Consider the following 17,262-nt stretch of genomic DNA (forward strand, 5'->3'; position numbering starts at 1 on the left):
TGTATGGTTCATTCTGTGTTAGCTTACATAAACTTTGTTCAGGGTGAACTGATAGTATTGATGATGATCATGCATCCTTTGTCCTCTGAACATTTTTATGCCCCATTGAAATTTGGAATGGAGGGAGAGTGGGGAAATACTTAGATTTGCCTTTGTCCATTTGTCCAAATTTTTGCCATGTTTGTCTCAAAAAGTATTTCACCTTGAGTCATCAGAATGCACAGGAGTGTTATTCAGCATGTAAAATTGTGCACATGGTGTTTTATTATGTCTATCCCATAGCCTTCGCTGTCTGTCCGTCCATCCACCTTAAGCTTGTCCAGCTTTCGACAAAACTTCACAGGAGTGATCAGTACTAAGCCTAGTTGTGCATATCGCTGTTATGGAACTTGGCCTTGATATTCCTTGGATGGTTCTCTAGATACGTTGTTGAACAAATTCCTTTCTATGTAGAATTCTTGTTGCCATGACAACCAAAAGCGAAAACCACTAAAAATCTTGTCCAAAACTGCAAGACCCACATATTGCTGTTGATAGAAATGAAAAAACCTTGAAATGACCTCTGATGCACTGCGTGATGGATCTTCATCAAACTTGGTCTGTTGCATCACTAGAAGGTACTTTCCTCAATTTGTTTTCAAATTTTGCCTTTTTGGCCCCTTTAAGGGCTGCTAGTATTCGATATAGATAAAACCTTGAAACAACTTTTTCACATGGACCACCTGATGGATTATTATAAAACTTTGTGTGTAGCATCATTGTAATGGTCACTCCTATCCCCATTTAGCTCCAACATCATGAACAACTTTGCATGAAGATTGTTCTAATAATAATGCATTTTGGACCATCACTTAAAAAGATTCTAATAAACAAACTTCACAAAAGCAAGGTCAAATGGTTATGCTCCAACTCGTGTTTGCAACTTGGCCCATTTTGGCCTCTTGATTGAGTTTTCATTCAGTATGACAAGAGTTGAAGCTCATAAAAATTATAGGGCCTAAAAATTGTGTTGCACACGTGTTGAATAATGTGTAAACAGGAGCCATGAAAGTTTATAGGAATGCTGTTCAGCATGTCAAGTTTTGCACCTGGTGTTTCATTTAACATAACTATAACCATATGGTGACAGAAAGTTGGGCACCAGTGTAACATTTAATTTGGTCTGTAGCATCTTTGAAATTTGTTCAAACAGTTCTACTAGGCCCCTTTTAGGGCAGTCAGAGCTAAACAGAAAAGCCTTTAAACGAAATCTTCTCATGAGCCACTTGATGAATCATCATTAACCTGGATAACGTCTTATCACAATATTCAGATGGTTCTACTTGATCCCTTTTACTGGCCACCAGAACTAAAAGCAGAAACCCTTCTAACAACTTACTTCTTGAACCACTTGATGGATTATAATTGCAAAACTTGGTCTATAGCATACTTACCTAGACTTATTTCATTTTTAACTCACCTGAGCATGAAGTGCTTGGGTTGAGCTGTTGTCCGTCATCTGTCAGTCCATCCACACTTTTCTTCGGATGACATATCCTCTGAAGCTACTGGTCAGAATTGCACTGAACTTGCATCCTGGCATAATCCTCCAAGATTGTTCAGGTGTTTAGCTTAGTCTTATTTAGGGGTCGCCAGAAATAGAAAATAATTTAAATGGCTTCTTCTCATAAACCACTTGATGGATCTTATCAGACTTGGTCTGTAGCATCCTTTTAAGGTCCTTTCCCAAATTTATTGAAATGGGGGCACTTGGCTACATTTAGGGACTGCCAGAGCTAAAAATGTAAATAACCTATAAATGACATCTACTCATGAATGGCTTGTTGGATGTTCATTAGACATGAACTGTAGTTTTAGTATATGATTATCTCTTAGACTTTTTCAAATGGGGGAGCTTGACCCCTATTAGGGGCCACTAGAACTTTAAATAGAATTACCTTTAAACAACTTCTCAAGAACCTCTAATGGATCTTACCAGACTTTGGCTGTAGCATCATTGTAACATCCTCTCCCTTTTGGACCAGGTTTTCTTAAGCCTTATATGGCCTAAACAACTTGAAAATTTTTCAAATTGATTATGATTGGAAAAATACATTGTTTGCTACCAGAATGTTTATTTTTATAGTGAATGATTTTTAGCTCGACTACTCGAAGAATAAGTAGAGCTATCCTACTCACCACGGCATCGGTGTCGGTGTCGGTGTCGGCGTCACACCCTGGTTAAGTTTTTCGTACCAGTCCACATTTTGACAAAGTCTTTTGCGGTAAAGCTTTGAAACTTTCAACACTTGTTTACCATCACCATGTCCAGTTATAGGCAAGAGTACATAACTCTGTCAAGCATTTTGACTGAATTATGGCCCCTTTTGACTTAGAAATCTTGGTTAAGTTTTTTGTACCAGTTCATATTTTGACAAAGTCTTTTGAGATAAAGCTTTGAAACTTTCAACACTTGCTTACCATCACCATGTCCTGTTGTAGGCAAGAGTACATAACTCCATCAAGCATTTTGGTTGAATTATTGTCCCTTTTTGACTTAGAAATCTTGGTTAAGTTTTTCATACCAGTCTTCATATTGACAAAGTCTTTTGAGATAAAGCTTTGAAACTTTCAACACTTGTTTACCATCACCATGTCCAGTTGTGGGCAAGAGTACATAACTCCATCAAGCATTTTGGCTGAATTATGGCCCCTTCTGACTTAGAAATCTTGGTTAAGTTTTTCGTACCAGTTTATATTTTATGTAAAGTGTTTGACATATGGCTTTGAAACTTTTATAATCTTGTTCAGTATTATAGTCTCTATCAATAGGCAAGAGTACATAACTCTGTCATCTTTTTTGGCTGAATTATGGCCCTTTTTGAACTTGGAAATCTGTTTTCATATATGTCCATGTTTTGTCAAGACTATTTGACATATGGCTTTTAAACTTTAAACACTTGTTTATCATTATGATTTCCATCTGTAGGCAAGAGTACATAACTCTGACAACTATTTTGGCTGAATTATGGCCCTTTTTTGGATTTCGAAATTTTTGTCAAAACTATTTGAACTGTGGCTCTGAAACTTTTAACACTAGTATATCAACATGATTTCCATCTGTAGGCAAGTGTACATAACTCTGTCAACTATTTTGACTGAATTTTGACCTTTTTTGGACTTGGAAATTAGTTAAATTTTTCATACAAGTCCATATTTTGCCTAACATATAACTTAACATATTTGCCATCATGGTCACACATTGCCATTTAGTGCAAGACTAATCGAAATCCACAAATACAGGAACATTTTTTGTTTAATCAATTTTTTTCTTTTGTCTGAAAATCTATGGAAATATTTTGACCCCATTCTTCAATCAATTCTTCGAATAGTCGAGCGTGCTGTCATCCGACAGCTCTTGTTTTAGAAACTTGTTTATTATTCTGTTTAAAACAAGTTACTGAATATTGCTGAAATCACAGAATTTTTAGGAAATGAGCATTTTTTAGCCATATTTAGGTAGGAAGTAGGTATGTTTTAGTGACGTGCACACTCGGGGACCACAAAAACATTTTGACCATTGGTCTAACGTCTTTAACAGAATTTATGGGTTTTTAGCTCGACTATTCGAAGAATAAGTAGAGCTATCCTACTCGCGTTGGCGTCGGCGTCGGCATCACACCTTGGTTAAGTTTTTCGTACCAGTCCACATTTTGACAACGTCTTTTGAGATAAAGCTTTGAAACTTTCAACACTTGTTTACCACCACCATGGCCAGTTATAGGCAAGAGCACATAACTCCATCAAGGGTTTTGGCTGAATTATGGCCCCTTTTGACTTAGAAATCTTGGTTAAGTTTTTCGTACCAGTTCATATTTTGACAAAGTCTTTTAAGATAAAGCTTTGAAACTTTCAACACTTGTTTATCATCACCATGGCCAGTTATAGGCAAGAGTACATAACTCTGTCAAGCATTTTGACTGAATTATGGCCCCTTTTGACTTAGAAATCTTGGTTAAGTTTTTCGTACCAGTTCATATTTTGACAAAGTCTTTTGAGATAAAGCTTTGAAACTTTCAACACTTGATTACCATCACCATATCCTGTTGTAGGCAAGAGTGCATAACTCAATCAAGCATTTTGGTTGAATTATTGTCCCTTTTTGACTTAGAAATCTTGGTTAAGTTTTTCATACCAGTCTACATATTGACAAAGTCTTTTGAGATAAAGCTTTGAAACTTTCAACACTTGTTTACCATCACCATGTCCAGTTGTGGGCAAGAGTACATAACTCCATCAAGCATTTTGGCTGAATTATGGCCCCTTCTGACTTAGAAATCTTGGTTAAGTTTTTCGTACCAGTTTATATTTTATGTAAAGTGTCTGACATATGGCTTTGAAACTTTTATAATCTTGTTCAGTATTATAGTCTCTATCAATAGGCAAGAGTACATAACTCTGTCATCTTTTTTGGCTGAATTATGGCCCTTTTTGAACTTGGAAATCTGTTTTCGTATATGTCCATGTTTTGTCAAGACTATTTGACATATGGCTTTTAAACTTTAAACACTTGTTTATCATTATGATTTCCATCTGTAGGCAAGAGTACATAACTCTGACAACTATTTTGGCTGAATTATGGCCCTTTTTGGACTTCGATATTTTTGTCAAAACTATTTGAACTGTGGCTCTGAAACTTTTAACACTAGTATATCAACATGATTTCCATCTGTAGGCAAGTGTACATAACTCTGTCAACTATTTTGACTGAATTTTGACCTTTTTTGGACTTGGAAATTAGTTAAATTTTTCATACAAGTCCATATTTTGCCTAACATATAACTTAACATATTTGCCATCATGGTCACACATAGCCATTTAGTGCAAGACTAATCGAAATCCACAAATACAGGAACATTTTTTGTTTAATCAATTTTTTTCTTTTGTCTGAAAATGTATGGAAATATTTTGACCCCATTCTTCAATCAATTCTTCGAATAGTCGAGCACGCTGTCATCCGACAGCTCTTGTTTTAGAAACTTGTTTATTATTCTGTTTAAAACAAGTTACTGAATATTGCTGAAATCACAGAATTTTTAGGAAATGAGCATTTTTAGCCATATTTAGGTAGGAAGTAGGTATGTTTTAGTGATGTGCACACTCGGGGACCACAAAAACATTTTGACCATTGGTCTAACGTCTTTCACAGAATTTATGGGTTTTTAGCTCGATTATTCGAAGAATAAGTAGAGCTATCCTACTCGCGTTGGCGTCGGCGTCGGCATCACACCTTGGTTAAGTGTTTCGTACCAGTCCACATTTTGACAACGTCTTTTGAGATAAAGCTTTGAAACTTTCAACACTTGTTTACCACCACCATGGCCAGTTATAGGCAAGAGCACATAACTCCATCAAGGGTTTTGGCTGAATTATGGCCCCTTTTGACTTAGAAATCTTGGTTAAGTTTTTCGTACCAGTTCATATTTTGACAAAGTCTTTTAAGATAAAGCTTTGAAACTTTCAACACTTGTTTATCATCACCATGGCCACTTATAGGCAAGAGTACATAACTCCATCAAGGATTTTGGCTGAATTATGGCCCCTTTCGACTTAGAAATCTTGGTTAAGTTTTTCGTACCAGTTCGTATTTTGACAAAGTCTTTTGAGATAAAGCTTTGAAACTTTCAACACTTGTTTATCATCACCATATCCAGTTAAAGGCAAGAGCACATAACTCCATCAAGGATTTTGACTGAATTATGGCCCTTTTTGACTTAGAAATCTGGGTTAATATTTCGTACCAGTTAATACTTTGACAAAGTCTTTTGAGATAAAGCTTTGAAGCTTTAAACACCTGTTTACCATCACCATATCCAGTTATAGGAAAGAGTACATAACTCCATCATGGATTTTGGCTGAATTATGGCCCTTTTTTAGTTAGAAATCTTGGTTAAGTTTTCCGTACCAGTTTATATTTTTTGTAAAGTGTTTGACATATGGCTTTGAAACTTTTATCACTTGTTTAGTATAATAATCTCTATCTGTGGGAAAGAGTACATAACTCTGTCATCTATTTTGGCTGAATTATGGCCCTTTTTGGACTTTGAAATTGGTTCTGTTTTCATACAAGTCCACGTTTTGTCAAAACTATTTGACATATGGCTTTTAAACTTTGAACACTTGTTTATCATTATGATTTCCATCTGTAGGCAAGAGTACATAACTATTTTGACTGAATTATGGCCCTTTTTGGACTTTGAAATTGGTTCATACATTGCCATTTAGTGCAAGACTTATCGAAATCAAAGAAATACAGGAACATTGTTTGTCTAATCTATTTATTTCTTTTGTCTGAATATCTGTGGAAATATTTTGACCCCATTCTTCAATGAATTCTTCGAATAGTCGAGCGCGCTGTCATCAGACAGCTCTTGTTTATTGTGTTAGACAGTCTTGCTCATACTGAAAATTTCAGATCAGTTTAAAAGTTTAGTTAAAAACGGAAAGATTCCCATCCTGTAATGCTAAAATTATTACTATGTATGGCAGATGTTTTCTTTGATAATGAAGAAATTGTAAAATGTTGCCTATAGTTTGATAAAACGAATACTTTCTATGAAAGAAGATTCTGTTTTACCTCCATTAAGTGTCTCAGTTTTTAGACCATTTTTCATTTTTTTTTTTTTTTTTTTTTTTTTTTTTTTTTTTTTTTTTTTTTGGCAAAAGCGAACCTTCTGAGACTCCTCAAATTGTGAGCCTGTCCCCTTTTAGGGGTCGCAAGAGCTAGACTTAGAAACACCTTGTAGCGACTTCCTCTCGTGAATTGCTGGAGGGATCTTCACCAGACTGTTCTTTAGCATCATTATAAGATTCTCTCCCAGATTTGTTCAAATAGGGCCATTAGAGCTTAAAGTAGAAATACCTTTAAATGATCCCTACTCGTGAACCACTGGATAGATCTTTATCAAACTTGAACTGTAGCAGTAGTGTTACGTCTTCTCCCACATTTATTAAAATGGGGAGCTTGGCCTCTATTATGGGCCACTAGAGCTAAGGATAGAAATACCTTTACATGACTTCTCATGAACCACATAATGGATCTTCATCAAACGTGGGCTATAGCATAATTGTATGTTCCTCCACATTATTGTTCAAAGCCTGCCTGCTTAGCTTAATAGGGAGAGCGCAGATCGCGGGGTCGCGAGTTCGAGCCCTCGGGAAGGCGTATGTTCTCTGTGACGATTTGCTAAAGACATTGTGTCTGAAATCATTTGTCATCCACCGCTGATTCATGTGGAGAAGTTGGCATTTACTTGCGGAGAACAGGTTTGTACTGGTACAGAATCCAGGAAATTGGGTTAGGTTAACTACCCGCCGTTACATAACTGAAATACTGCTGAAAAACGACGTTAAACCCAAAACAAACAAAATTGTTTGTACAAATAGGGGCACCCGGCATCTTTAATGGGCCGCTGCAGCAAAAAACAGAAATACCTTTAAATTATGTATTGTCATGAACAGCTTAGGATATCTACACCAAACTTCGTGTGCAGCATCATTGTAAGGTTTTCTTAATACATCTTATCAAATCAAATGGGTTACTTGATTCCTTTATGGGGCTGCTAGAGGTGCAAATAGAACAATTATAGAAGGAACTTTCAGATACCCGAGCCTGTCCCATTTGTGTGTTTGTTTTCCACCCAGTTTATAGACTTAAGAAGTGTTGAATTCTTCATGTGAGGAAGCCATCCAGCTGGCTTACGGAAGGTCGGTGATTCTACCCAGGTGCCCGCTTGTGATGAAATAATGCACGGAGGGGCACCTGGGGTCTTCCTCCACCATTAAAAGCTGGAAAGTCGCCATATGACCAATCATGTGTCGGTGCGACGTTAAATCCAACAAAAAGAGACTTAAGAACCATATTCTGTTTGGATATGTTTATTATATTTTGCACTAATTTATGAAATTAACCTCTACTGCCTCTGGAACTTAGACGCCTGGAGCATTACATGTTACGGTTTTCTTCCAAACTTGCACACTCTAGCCTGTATAAGCTTTGAAATTCAAGCCAACGATCTTAGGCCATCATGGCCCTCTTGCTTTTTCAGATTCTCGTGGCCCTTTAAAAGAGCTGCCAAGGCCCTAAAGAAAACATCAATTTCTTCTCAGTTGATAGATCTTTACTTAACTTGGTCTGTAGCTTTCTCGCATAGATTTGTTTGAAATGTATCAAATGGTTCTGCTTGACCACAGGGTTGAAAATTGAAAACCCTCGGATGACTTCTGCTTATGTACCAGTTGATGAAGCTCCACTAAACCAGGTGCCTGTTTCACAAAACTTCGTACGAAGTTTTTGTTTCGTACGAACTTCTTACACGTTTCGTACGATGAAACATGTGTTTCACAAAGTTTGCAAATGCGACAATCGTACGAAGTTGCAAATCTTAGAAAATGTTTGCTAAGTTCAAATACTTGTCGCACGGACTTCGTATTCGCATCAATAAAACGCAGAATATGTATTCTTAAATTTATTATTTTGTCATTATTGCAAAACATTTCAAATTGAAAAATGAAAATGCTGCTTCATCTTTATTTGTTATCAAACTATATAGGATAACTTCCTTGCAAAACACTGAATAACCCCTTACAGCTATGCCCAAAAGTCAGTTTACAACATATATGCGAGGCCAGCCTTCGAAATCTACGTTATACCGGCTTTTGCTTTCGAAATTATGTCAGATGGTACTTTAATGCATTAAGAACCGAAAACAGTCCTACTTGTTAATATCTAATTATGTTGGAACTGCTGTAATGACATACAAATATATCTAATAAGTTGGTTATTTATTGTCTTGCAGACTAAAAATAAATCTTATCTTATTGTTGCGTCTTAAGATTTAACATAGTAAAACGAGAAGCTGGTTAATTCCGTTTTTGTCAAAAAGAGACCCCAACTTGTTTAACAGATCTTATTTTCAGCTCGTCTGATTTTGAGAAAAAAACCTATGAGGTATTATAGTCATTTGAGCGCGGGATGTTCTAAGTTAAACAATGCGGAAAGTGATTAATTATTTACTCTTAACTAGACCTTTTCGGCGTAAATGGAGATGTACACGACTACTTAAATGTACGACGTATTTCGATCAATTTCGAGGGGTTTTCTCAAAACACTTGATAACACATACCTTGAATAGCAATAGTTTTAACGAATAATTTAGCAAGTTTACATACAAAATCAAAACAGGAACGTACATGATAAAATGTCTGGCGCACAACCAAACCATACGGTAGGTAAGATCAGTTCTTCCTCTAGTGGTCTAACTCAGCTTTGCAGTGACTATGGAATTTAATTAATATGAACTAATGGTTGTCTAGAGAAAAAAAGGCATGTCCACTTTGATTTTGGTAATTTATAACAAGTTTTATTAAATTTAAATGAGAACTTTATAAAGAGCTGAAAACTACAGTTATTCACGGTGAAATTAGGACAGACGTACGACGGATACCGTATGCCTCACGGGTCTTCGACATCCGCGGAATAATAAAAGCTCTGCTAGTGGTAGTTCTGTTCAGATTCAATAATAAAGGCATTAGACAGAGAAGCTTCGGCTGCCAGATTTTGCTCAGACTCGTTTTTTTACGTACACAGAAAACTTGGCCCAAAACATATGTTTACATAAAATAAACTTTACAGTTGCGAGAAGCAATTTTGTGCCATTTTGCCAACATAATACATTCTGTAAACAGTATCATGTACAAATAAACGTGTATAAATGGATAAAAGGCATATGTAAAACAACAGGTTAATGAATATAGAATTTATTACGGTGTAGGCGGTTAGGCACACAGGTTAGATTTTGTTTTGCCATTTTTTTTTTAAAATTTAGTTGAACGAAAAGCAGTACTGTGTTCATATCCTTGCTGTATTATTTACATTCGCTCATTTCTTTTTTTTTCTTCTTCTTTTCTTTTCTTTTTTTTTTTGTTTCATTGAAAATTAGGACGTTCATTTTGTATGAAACAGGGAAAGGAAACGCTCCAAAGTTAGGACAGCGCTGCTAAATGATATTGGTTCGCTGTTTTACAACGTCCACGTAAAGTCAGAAATAACGTTCCTGAGATGATGTCACAGATGTCCCGTCTGGTGCACAGAATGGTCGGGAAGCCGATTTTAATGTTTGGTGCATCAAAATGTGTGTAACTTGTAATGCAACTTTGCTCACAAATGGGAAGGACATATAGCATATAATTGTAAATAGAAGAAAGACTCTTTCTGAGTTTATGCGAAATGAACGACACAGTTGGGTTGTCAAATCAAACATGAATCGCTAGCTGTAATACTGAAATATTTATTGAGAGTGAGGCGAGCAAAATGAGAATATATTTCTAGAAATTTATTTTTTTTTATAACTGAGGCAAGACTACTTATATATAAAAAGTTTTAATAGTGGAATATCTATTTACTATCTGACAACATCGCACCTGATTTTCTAAGTGGCATCGCTTTAATATAGATGACTCCAGGTTTCCTGTGATTCCAAATTGAACAGTTCTCAATGGTTGAAAAAACTACGGAGCGAGCGTAAGAAGAGGCACATATATTCAATCATTTTGGAATATTTCATTCGTTTAGAATCTTTCAATTTTCAAATTTGTGATATGCAAGACCATTTTAGAGTGGTCAAAGTCTCTTGACTACGAGACTTAGTATTAATACGTTATTCGTTGTTGTCTTGAGACAACCCCCCCCCCCCCACCACACACACACACTTTTGTCCGAAAGTACATAATACATGTACGTAGTCGCATACATATACATTTACGCCGAAAAGGTCTAATAGAAACTTCGATTATATTTATAAACATTACTTTAAAAGCTATCGTGAAAGGATAACGAACTTCAGTTTCTTTTATTTATTTGACACATGCTGTAAAATATGACTGGTGTTTTATGCTTACTTTGGTCTTTATTACATCATTACATAGGAACTTATTTTCTACATAGGGAGAAATGGTATTTCCGTAAAAAAAGTTCGTACGAAACTATTTTACCAATATTCGCACTTTGTACGAAAGATTTGTGACACAGACGAACGAACGTCTTAATATTTTCGTATGTTTTGTGTTCGCAAAATTGTACAAACTTCGTACAAAAATATTTTGTGAAACGGGCCCCTGGTCTGTAGCATTATTGTAGGGACTTATTTATTCAAATGTTTCTGCATGGCTTGCAGATGCGTCTGCACCTTACTCTAAGTACTCGGCTCGATGAGAATGTTAAAATTTAAAGTTAAAAGATCTACTCTTAACAACATTTATATATCGTATCTAAGACCTTTGCTCGAGTATGCGTCAGTTGTATGGGACAGCTGTACCCAATATGAAAAGGACACTATAGAAAAACTTCAATACGAAGCAGCTCGCATTGTTACTGGTTTGACTCGTTCCGTTTCCATTCAGAATTTACTAACTGAAATTGGCTGGTTTTTTCTTGCAGATCGTAGAATTATGCAGAAATTAATATTAGCGTATAAAGGAAACAACAGACTACTTCCGGGTTACGTTGTAGACATTTTCCCACCAACAGTTCATAATTCTAACAACTATGAACTTAGAAATAACACTAACTTTGTAACATTGCCTAGACGTCTCGAAATTTACTCAAAGTCAGTTATACCCGATTCAGTAAAACTATGGAATAACATTGACCTTCCGACACGCAATGCTAACACGCTTACGTCTTTTAAGAACAAATTGAAGAGTAAATTTAAATCTCAAATTGTTCCGTCTTTTTATCTAATAGGAGAACGATTCTATAATGTAGTTCAAACACGTATTAGAAACCGATGCAGCAACTTAAACAATGATCTATTTTATAACCATTTACGAGACTATCCCGATTGCTCTTGTGGACATGGTATAGAAGATGCGGAACATTTCTTTTTTAAATGTAGCCATATGCCAATGCTCGTCGATTGTTATTTATTAATACTCGAAGATTCCATCCTCTTAGTACTCACAAATTTCTTCACGGAATTGATTCACTAACTGATGAGGAAAATAAATCAAGTACAAACTTATATAAAAGAATACACATCGTTTCTCTAGCACTGCCTCCTGACTGTTTGACTATATATGTGACTTGAAAACTCTGGGTTGGGCTGGGTGTGGGGATTCGGCAGCAGGTGCGACAGGGGTGCACTGATTCATTTTACGCTTGACTGTGTTTTTTTTTGTTGTTTCTTTTCGATTGTTTATTTCCTGCTTTTCTTCTAATTATAATTAGTTTATTATCTTAACTCTTCTACCATATAAGTAAATTTATATCTGAAAATTATATTTTGTTAAGCATATATTTTTTTTCCATTCTAGTCAAAACAAAATATCCACCATTTAATTTAATCTAACATTAATTTGACAGCCAGGGACGGACCGATTTCTAATGTTGCTAAAACTTGTGGTCCAACCCTTTTGTATTTTCGCACCTTTGCTAAGTCATCGAATGTATCTTAATGTACACTAGTATTATATGTCTTGATGTAATGATAGTTTGCTGTTGTATATATATCTTTACATATGTATCTGTATATTTACCATAATGTCTTGTGTGATAATTACAATAAAATATGATTAAACTAAAACTTACTCCGAGATGCGTCCTTGATTTCTATAGTGTATATATTCCTCTTTTATAAAGGCTTAATGTACCACTTGACTCCAAGGTGAGCTTTTATAGTATAATGGCCTCCTTAATAATGACTCGCTATATTACCTGATTCTTAGATATTTCCTCAAGTTTCATGGTATAGCCCTCTTTGATACAATCTTAATGTATAACCTGACTCTGGGGTTTGTCCGAAGCTTTTATAAAATATATTCCTTTTTTAATGGTTACTTGATATAGAATCAGACTCAGAGGTCCATCCACAGTTTTTGTAATTAATTATTCTATTTAATAGTGTCCTAAACTATACTCTAACTTTCAGATGCTTCCTCCATATAGTGTATATTCATCTTAAATACAAGCTTAGTTTATAGCCTGCATGACTCTAAGATGCGTCCGCAGCTGCAATAGTACGTAGCCCACTTAAATAGTGCCTGACTAGACTGGCAGCATCAGTCGTTAGAGTCCTTTAACCATTAAATCCTCTCAAATAGCACTTTCTGAAGAAGAAAAAAAACAACAACAATATCTCAGTCTCTTATCTCTGATTTTAACGTGTTGATGAGCCTAGAGAGAAAAGGGGTTTCTTAGAAATTATGATGTGTGGGAATTTAGCCAGAGCAACCACAACAGCCAGAGTAGTCAGAACTCTGGTTACTTTGGCTGACCAGAGCAGCCAAAGTTTCCATAATTTTCACATAGTCTGGCTACTCTAGCTGGCCAGAGTAACCAGGAATAGCTGAAATGCGCACGGGTAGCATATTTAAAGGAGAATCGTTTGTGACTTTGGTTTGTTTTTTCTTTGTATAACTGTTGGTAAAATTCAGTATTTTTTAAAATGACCAACATATAGTAATTGACTTGGGGTAAGACTGTTGGTTGGTCTGTTAGTAATGCTATGTTAAAGTGTACTTTGTAAGCACGGTACAGGTCATATTTATGTACACGTGACGTTCGAGGGTATTAGAGTTGTAGAACTAGTAAAATTGTCCGTTAGGTTTGGTGGGGATCACTTTTTAATAGATATTATCGTCGAAAGTCTTTTTAGGAGCCGGTGTTTTACACGGAAAGAGTAACTTTTTTAAATATAATAATGTCCGGGAATCGATATTGTATGAGAGTTCGAATGTAGTAATTTCGGCAGTGAGTATTTTACATGGAAGGAGCCACTTTTTCTATAGAATAATAACTGGGGTCGTTATTCTATGAGATTCGAAGGGAGTCATCTTTAGGGAGTCAGTATTTTACTTGGAGGGGTCAGTTTTTCCTATAGAATAATGACCGGGGTGTGTGGGGGGGGGGGGGGGGGGGTCGTTATTCTATAGAGTTTTCAAAGGGAGTCAGTTTTTTATAAGGGGAGTCAATATTTTACAGGAAAGGAGTCACATTTTCTATAGAATAATGACCGGGGGGTCGTTATTCTATGGGGGTCGAAATACTTCATTACACCTGCCGTCTACACGGAGCTAGGAAAAACGATTGAAGTACACATTTACTTTACAGAATAACTACTCGTACGCAGGAATCCTAAGTTCTATAAACATCATAAATAACCAGTTGAATATAAATGCCTTTAAAGTGCATCTGTCTATTTTATTTAAAAAAAACGTACCCGGGCCAAATGCGAAACTGGCCCCTGCCACTTAAGTTTCAGTACCATGCAATTTAATTTAACTCTAGATCGCCGACATAGATTTTTGATCTCATGTGCATGTGTTAAACGTCTGAGTTCGAAAATTAATTATCTCTAGTGGACATTTCAGTGCAATTTTAGACAAGTATAAAACATGCCTGCTTCATTTTGAAAGCAAAATAATGATAATACCAAAAAGTATAAAAAGTTTAACTGTGCCGACATGTTTAAATTGGAGTTGCTCCTCCATCTGTAGAATGGACGAAAAACGTAAGCCCTCTCTCTCATGCGTAGAGCTGACCTCTGAAGGTCACTAGAATCACGCATTATAGGTAGGTAGATGAGTACGCGTCACGTATTGCATGACGGCTGCTTCATCTCTGTCTAAAAGCAACAAAATTAATATATAGCAATCCATTCAAATCCTACGAACCAGAAGAATGAGGTTTAGGCGTCAAATTAATCGACGGTAAAATATTAAAAAGGACTTTATTGACGTCTCGTTAATTATACAGTTCTATAGTATATATATAAAGATATAATATTTTATGTCTTATTGTTTAAGTAACATTAATTGTGACATTTCTGACACCAAGACCTATTTTCGCGAAAGGCTCATTTATATAATATGACTGATCTCGTTTTGCGTGTTACGGATTTGTTCAAGCGACGATTTTACAATGTTATGTTTTAAATATAGACTTGGCAATTGATTATATATACGATAAAAGAATGCCATTTCCTGGATATTTATGATTCCAAAATGCTTTTAGTACGGAAGTTTGCATGCAATTACTTGGAGCAAACGCGTATATTATTAACTACGTTACAAATATATCTCGAAAGTAATCTTACCTGGACTGTCCGCATCATCCATGTTAAAGAGCTGCGTATCCAGCTGGCTCGATGTCGCATCCTTCCCATAATTTAGCACTGTCTGTATGTAAGCTCTGTAAGGGTTGTAGTTACACGTTATGGTGGCTTTGTTTTGTAGGGTGACCTCTGTTGTGGAAAACAACGCTTGAAGAAACAAGTTGGCGGGTCCAACTTTCTCAGCCGTGAGAGCAGTACCATCCGATTTTTCTACTTTCAATCTCACATAGATCTGCGAATTTCTTAAGTCTAGATAATCCATTGAATTCTGTCCGCTGATTTTAAACTCGAATGGACTCTCATCCGACACCTGCGATAGAGGTCTAATTTCATCGTAGTAAACATCAGTCACGCTAGTTTGTGTGCTGGGAAGGTCAAACAATGCCAGCTCAGATACAAGTCCCTCTTTAAATTTCTCTTCATTAAAAACTGACATTTTTAGTTTATTTCAAATATATCCTTTTTACGATTCACTCTAGGCTTCTTATGTCCTTTTCTAGAGAATTTCTTTTTCTTCTTGCCAGCTCCACGTTGACGCTTAGCTCCTTTATGAGATTTTTTGCTGGTTCTCTTGCGTTTGACCCCGCGTCGTTGCTGCCCAATTGAAGACTGAAGCATGTTTACAACACTAGATGGATTTATATCCTCCCTCTCTAGCTCTGATTTAGCCTGCGCTGTGGTTTGTTCTGCTGGCAGTACCGCTTTTATAGGATACTGTTTATCGTTCGCAACTTTTGATTCGTCTACAGGAATGACAGATAGACGCCGTCCACCTCCAGATTGGTTTAATGTAGTTTTCCCGCTGCTAACTCTCTCGAAAAAATCGACCCACTTCTGCGGATTTGGAACGTATAGTTTCATTCTTCTTAATAAAACGGATACTGTTTTAAATGAAGTGTTAGATGCAACGGCGACTTCAAATCTGATGGATATGTACCGTCTCCAAGTTTTATATAGATTTGAAATTCTCTCACTTCCTTTCGTTTTACAGGTAGATAGTAAGTGTTATCAATTGTATAATCCCAACTATTCTTTTTGTTTTTATCCAACCGTCTTAACAACGGTTGCTCCTCTCCATGCACAATACTTTCTTTACAAAGATCAGTGTAAATGTAAAGAGCATCAGTCGTTTTAGATCTAGACTTTGAGTCGTCCGCAGCATAGAATTCCGTAAGTGCGACTTTCCAGTTGCCGTGTAGAGTCAATGGTAAATTTAAATGAACTTTAAATCGATACACCGTGTTATCTGAAAAGTAAGCATCACTTTCGTCACTTCTGATATACAGATATCTGTCCATGGTGTTTATGGCGCGCTTGTCAAAACGTCTTTGATGTTATCCGTTTATTATTTAGCTATTTAATTTTGAAAATTAAACTTTATTCGTCTCCCAAGTATATCGTGTCGCTTATTTCAGCAGCTATGGTTTGATAAATGTACTGGGATCGTAGTACTCTAGCTAACAGCGCATGATTTCTAAGTAACGTATTCTTTTTTCTTCGTTTGTTTACTCGCCTAGAAGCTAAAGTTCTCATAGTAAGTCTTTGGTCTTCAAAGATATGAACATCAGGTTGATAAATGATGATAGATCGAGCTGTTAAGCGCCTTATAATTTCTGCAATGGCATCTATCTGCTCCGAGGTTATTTGTCGGATTAAATGAAGGCGAGTACTTGCTACTGCATTTCTTAAGGTAAACAAAAAGTTCAGTTCTCGAAACACTCTTGAGCGTTCCATATCAACATACAATTCCTATCCCCAAATGTTTATGACGCGCTTTCCGACACGTCTTTGACATCGTCTGCATCCACCCAACTATTAAATGCTTTGGGGAACCCTTGCCATTCAACATAATATTGTAGTTTCTTATTTCTTTTCCTTTTCTTCAAGATGCGCTCAATGAACCACAAACTGTTTTCGTCCTTGTTCACTTTTTGAAGTTCAACAGTGTAAAAAAAAACCTTTAATACTTTCACCCTTTAGATCTTTCAACTTGTACATGGGGATGCCCTGTTTTAGAAGTCTTCCTGTTACTTTAAATACCTCTGTGGTGTACTGTTCTTGATAAGCGCGTTGAAAAGGTTGTTTGGTAAAACTAATGCGCACGAGATCTCCG

General features: G+C 36.2%; 1 protein-coding gene across 1 annotated transcript; it reads right to left on the bottom strand.

Annotated features, from left to right (window-relative positions):
• Positions 1-14,595: 14,595 nt before the first annotated feature.
• LOC123534687 (uncharacterized) lies at positions 14,596-15,585 on the bottom strand. Its single transcript, XM_053542260.1, has 2 exons — positions 15,132-15,585; positions 14,596-14,660 (listed from the first exon to the last, which is right to left on the bottom strand). Exons 1-2 carry the CDS (start codon positions 15,583-15,585, stop codon positions 14,596-14,598), a joined length of 519 nt encoding a protein of 172 aa, XP_053398235.1.
• Between the last annotated feature and the right edge of the window lie 1,677 nt (positions 15,586-17,262).

The sequence above is a fragment of the Mercenaria mercenaria genome, chromosome 4 (assembly GCF_021730395.1).
Source record: "Mercenaria mercenaria strain notata chromosome 4, MADL_Memer_1, whole genome shotgun sequence".
NCBI lineage: Eukaryota > Metazoa > Mollusca > Bivalvia > Venerida > Veneridae > Mercenaria > Mercenaria mercenaria.

What these genes read in the sequence shown, in the direction of transcription:
- LOC123534687 (XM_053542260.1), bottom strand. Translation starts at nt 15,585, where the DNA reads ATGTCAGTTTTTAATGAAGAGAAATTTAAAGAGGGACTTGTATCTGAG. An exon ending in GGATGATGCGGACAGTCCAG is followed by an intron (nt 14,661 to 15,131) that starts GTAAGATTACTT and finishes TGTTGCTTTTAG; the next exon opens with ACAGAGATGAAGCAGCCGTC.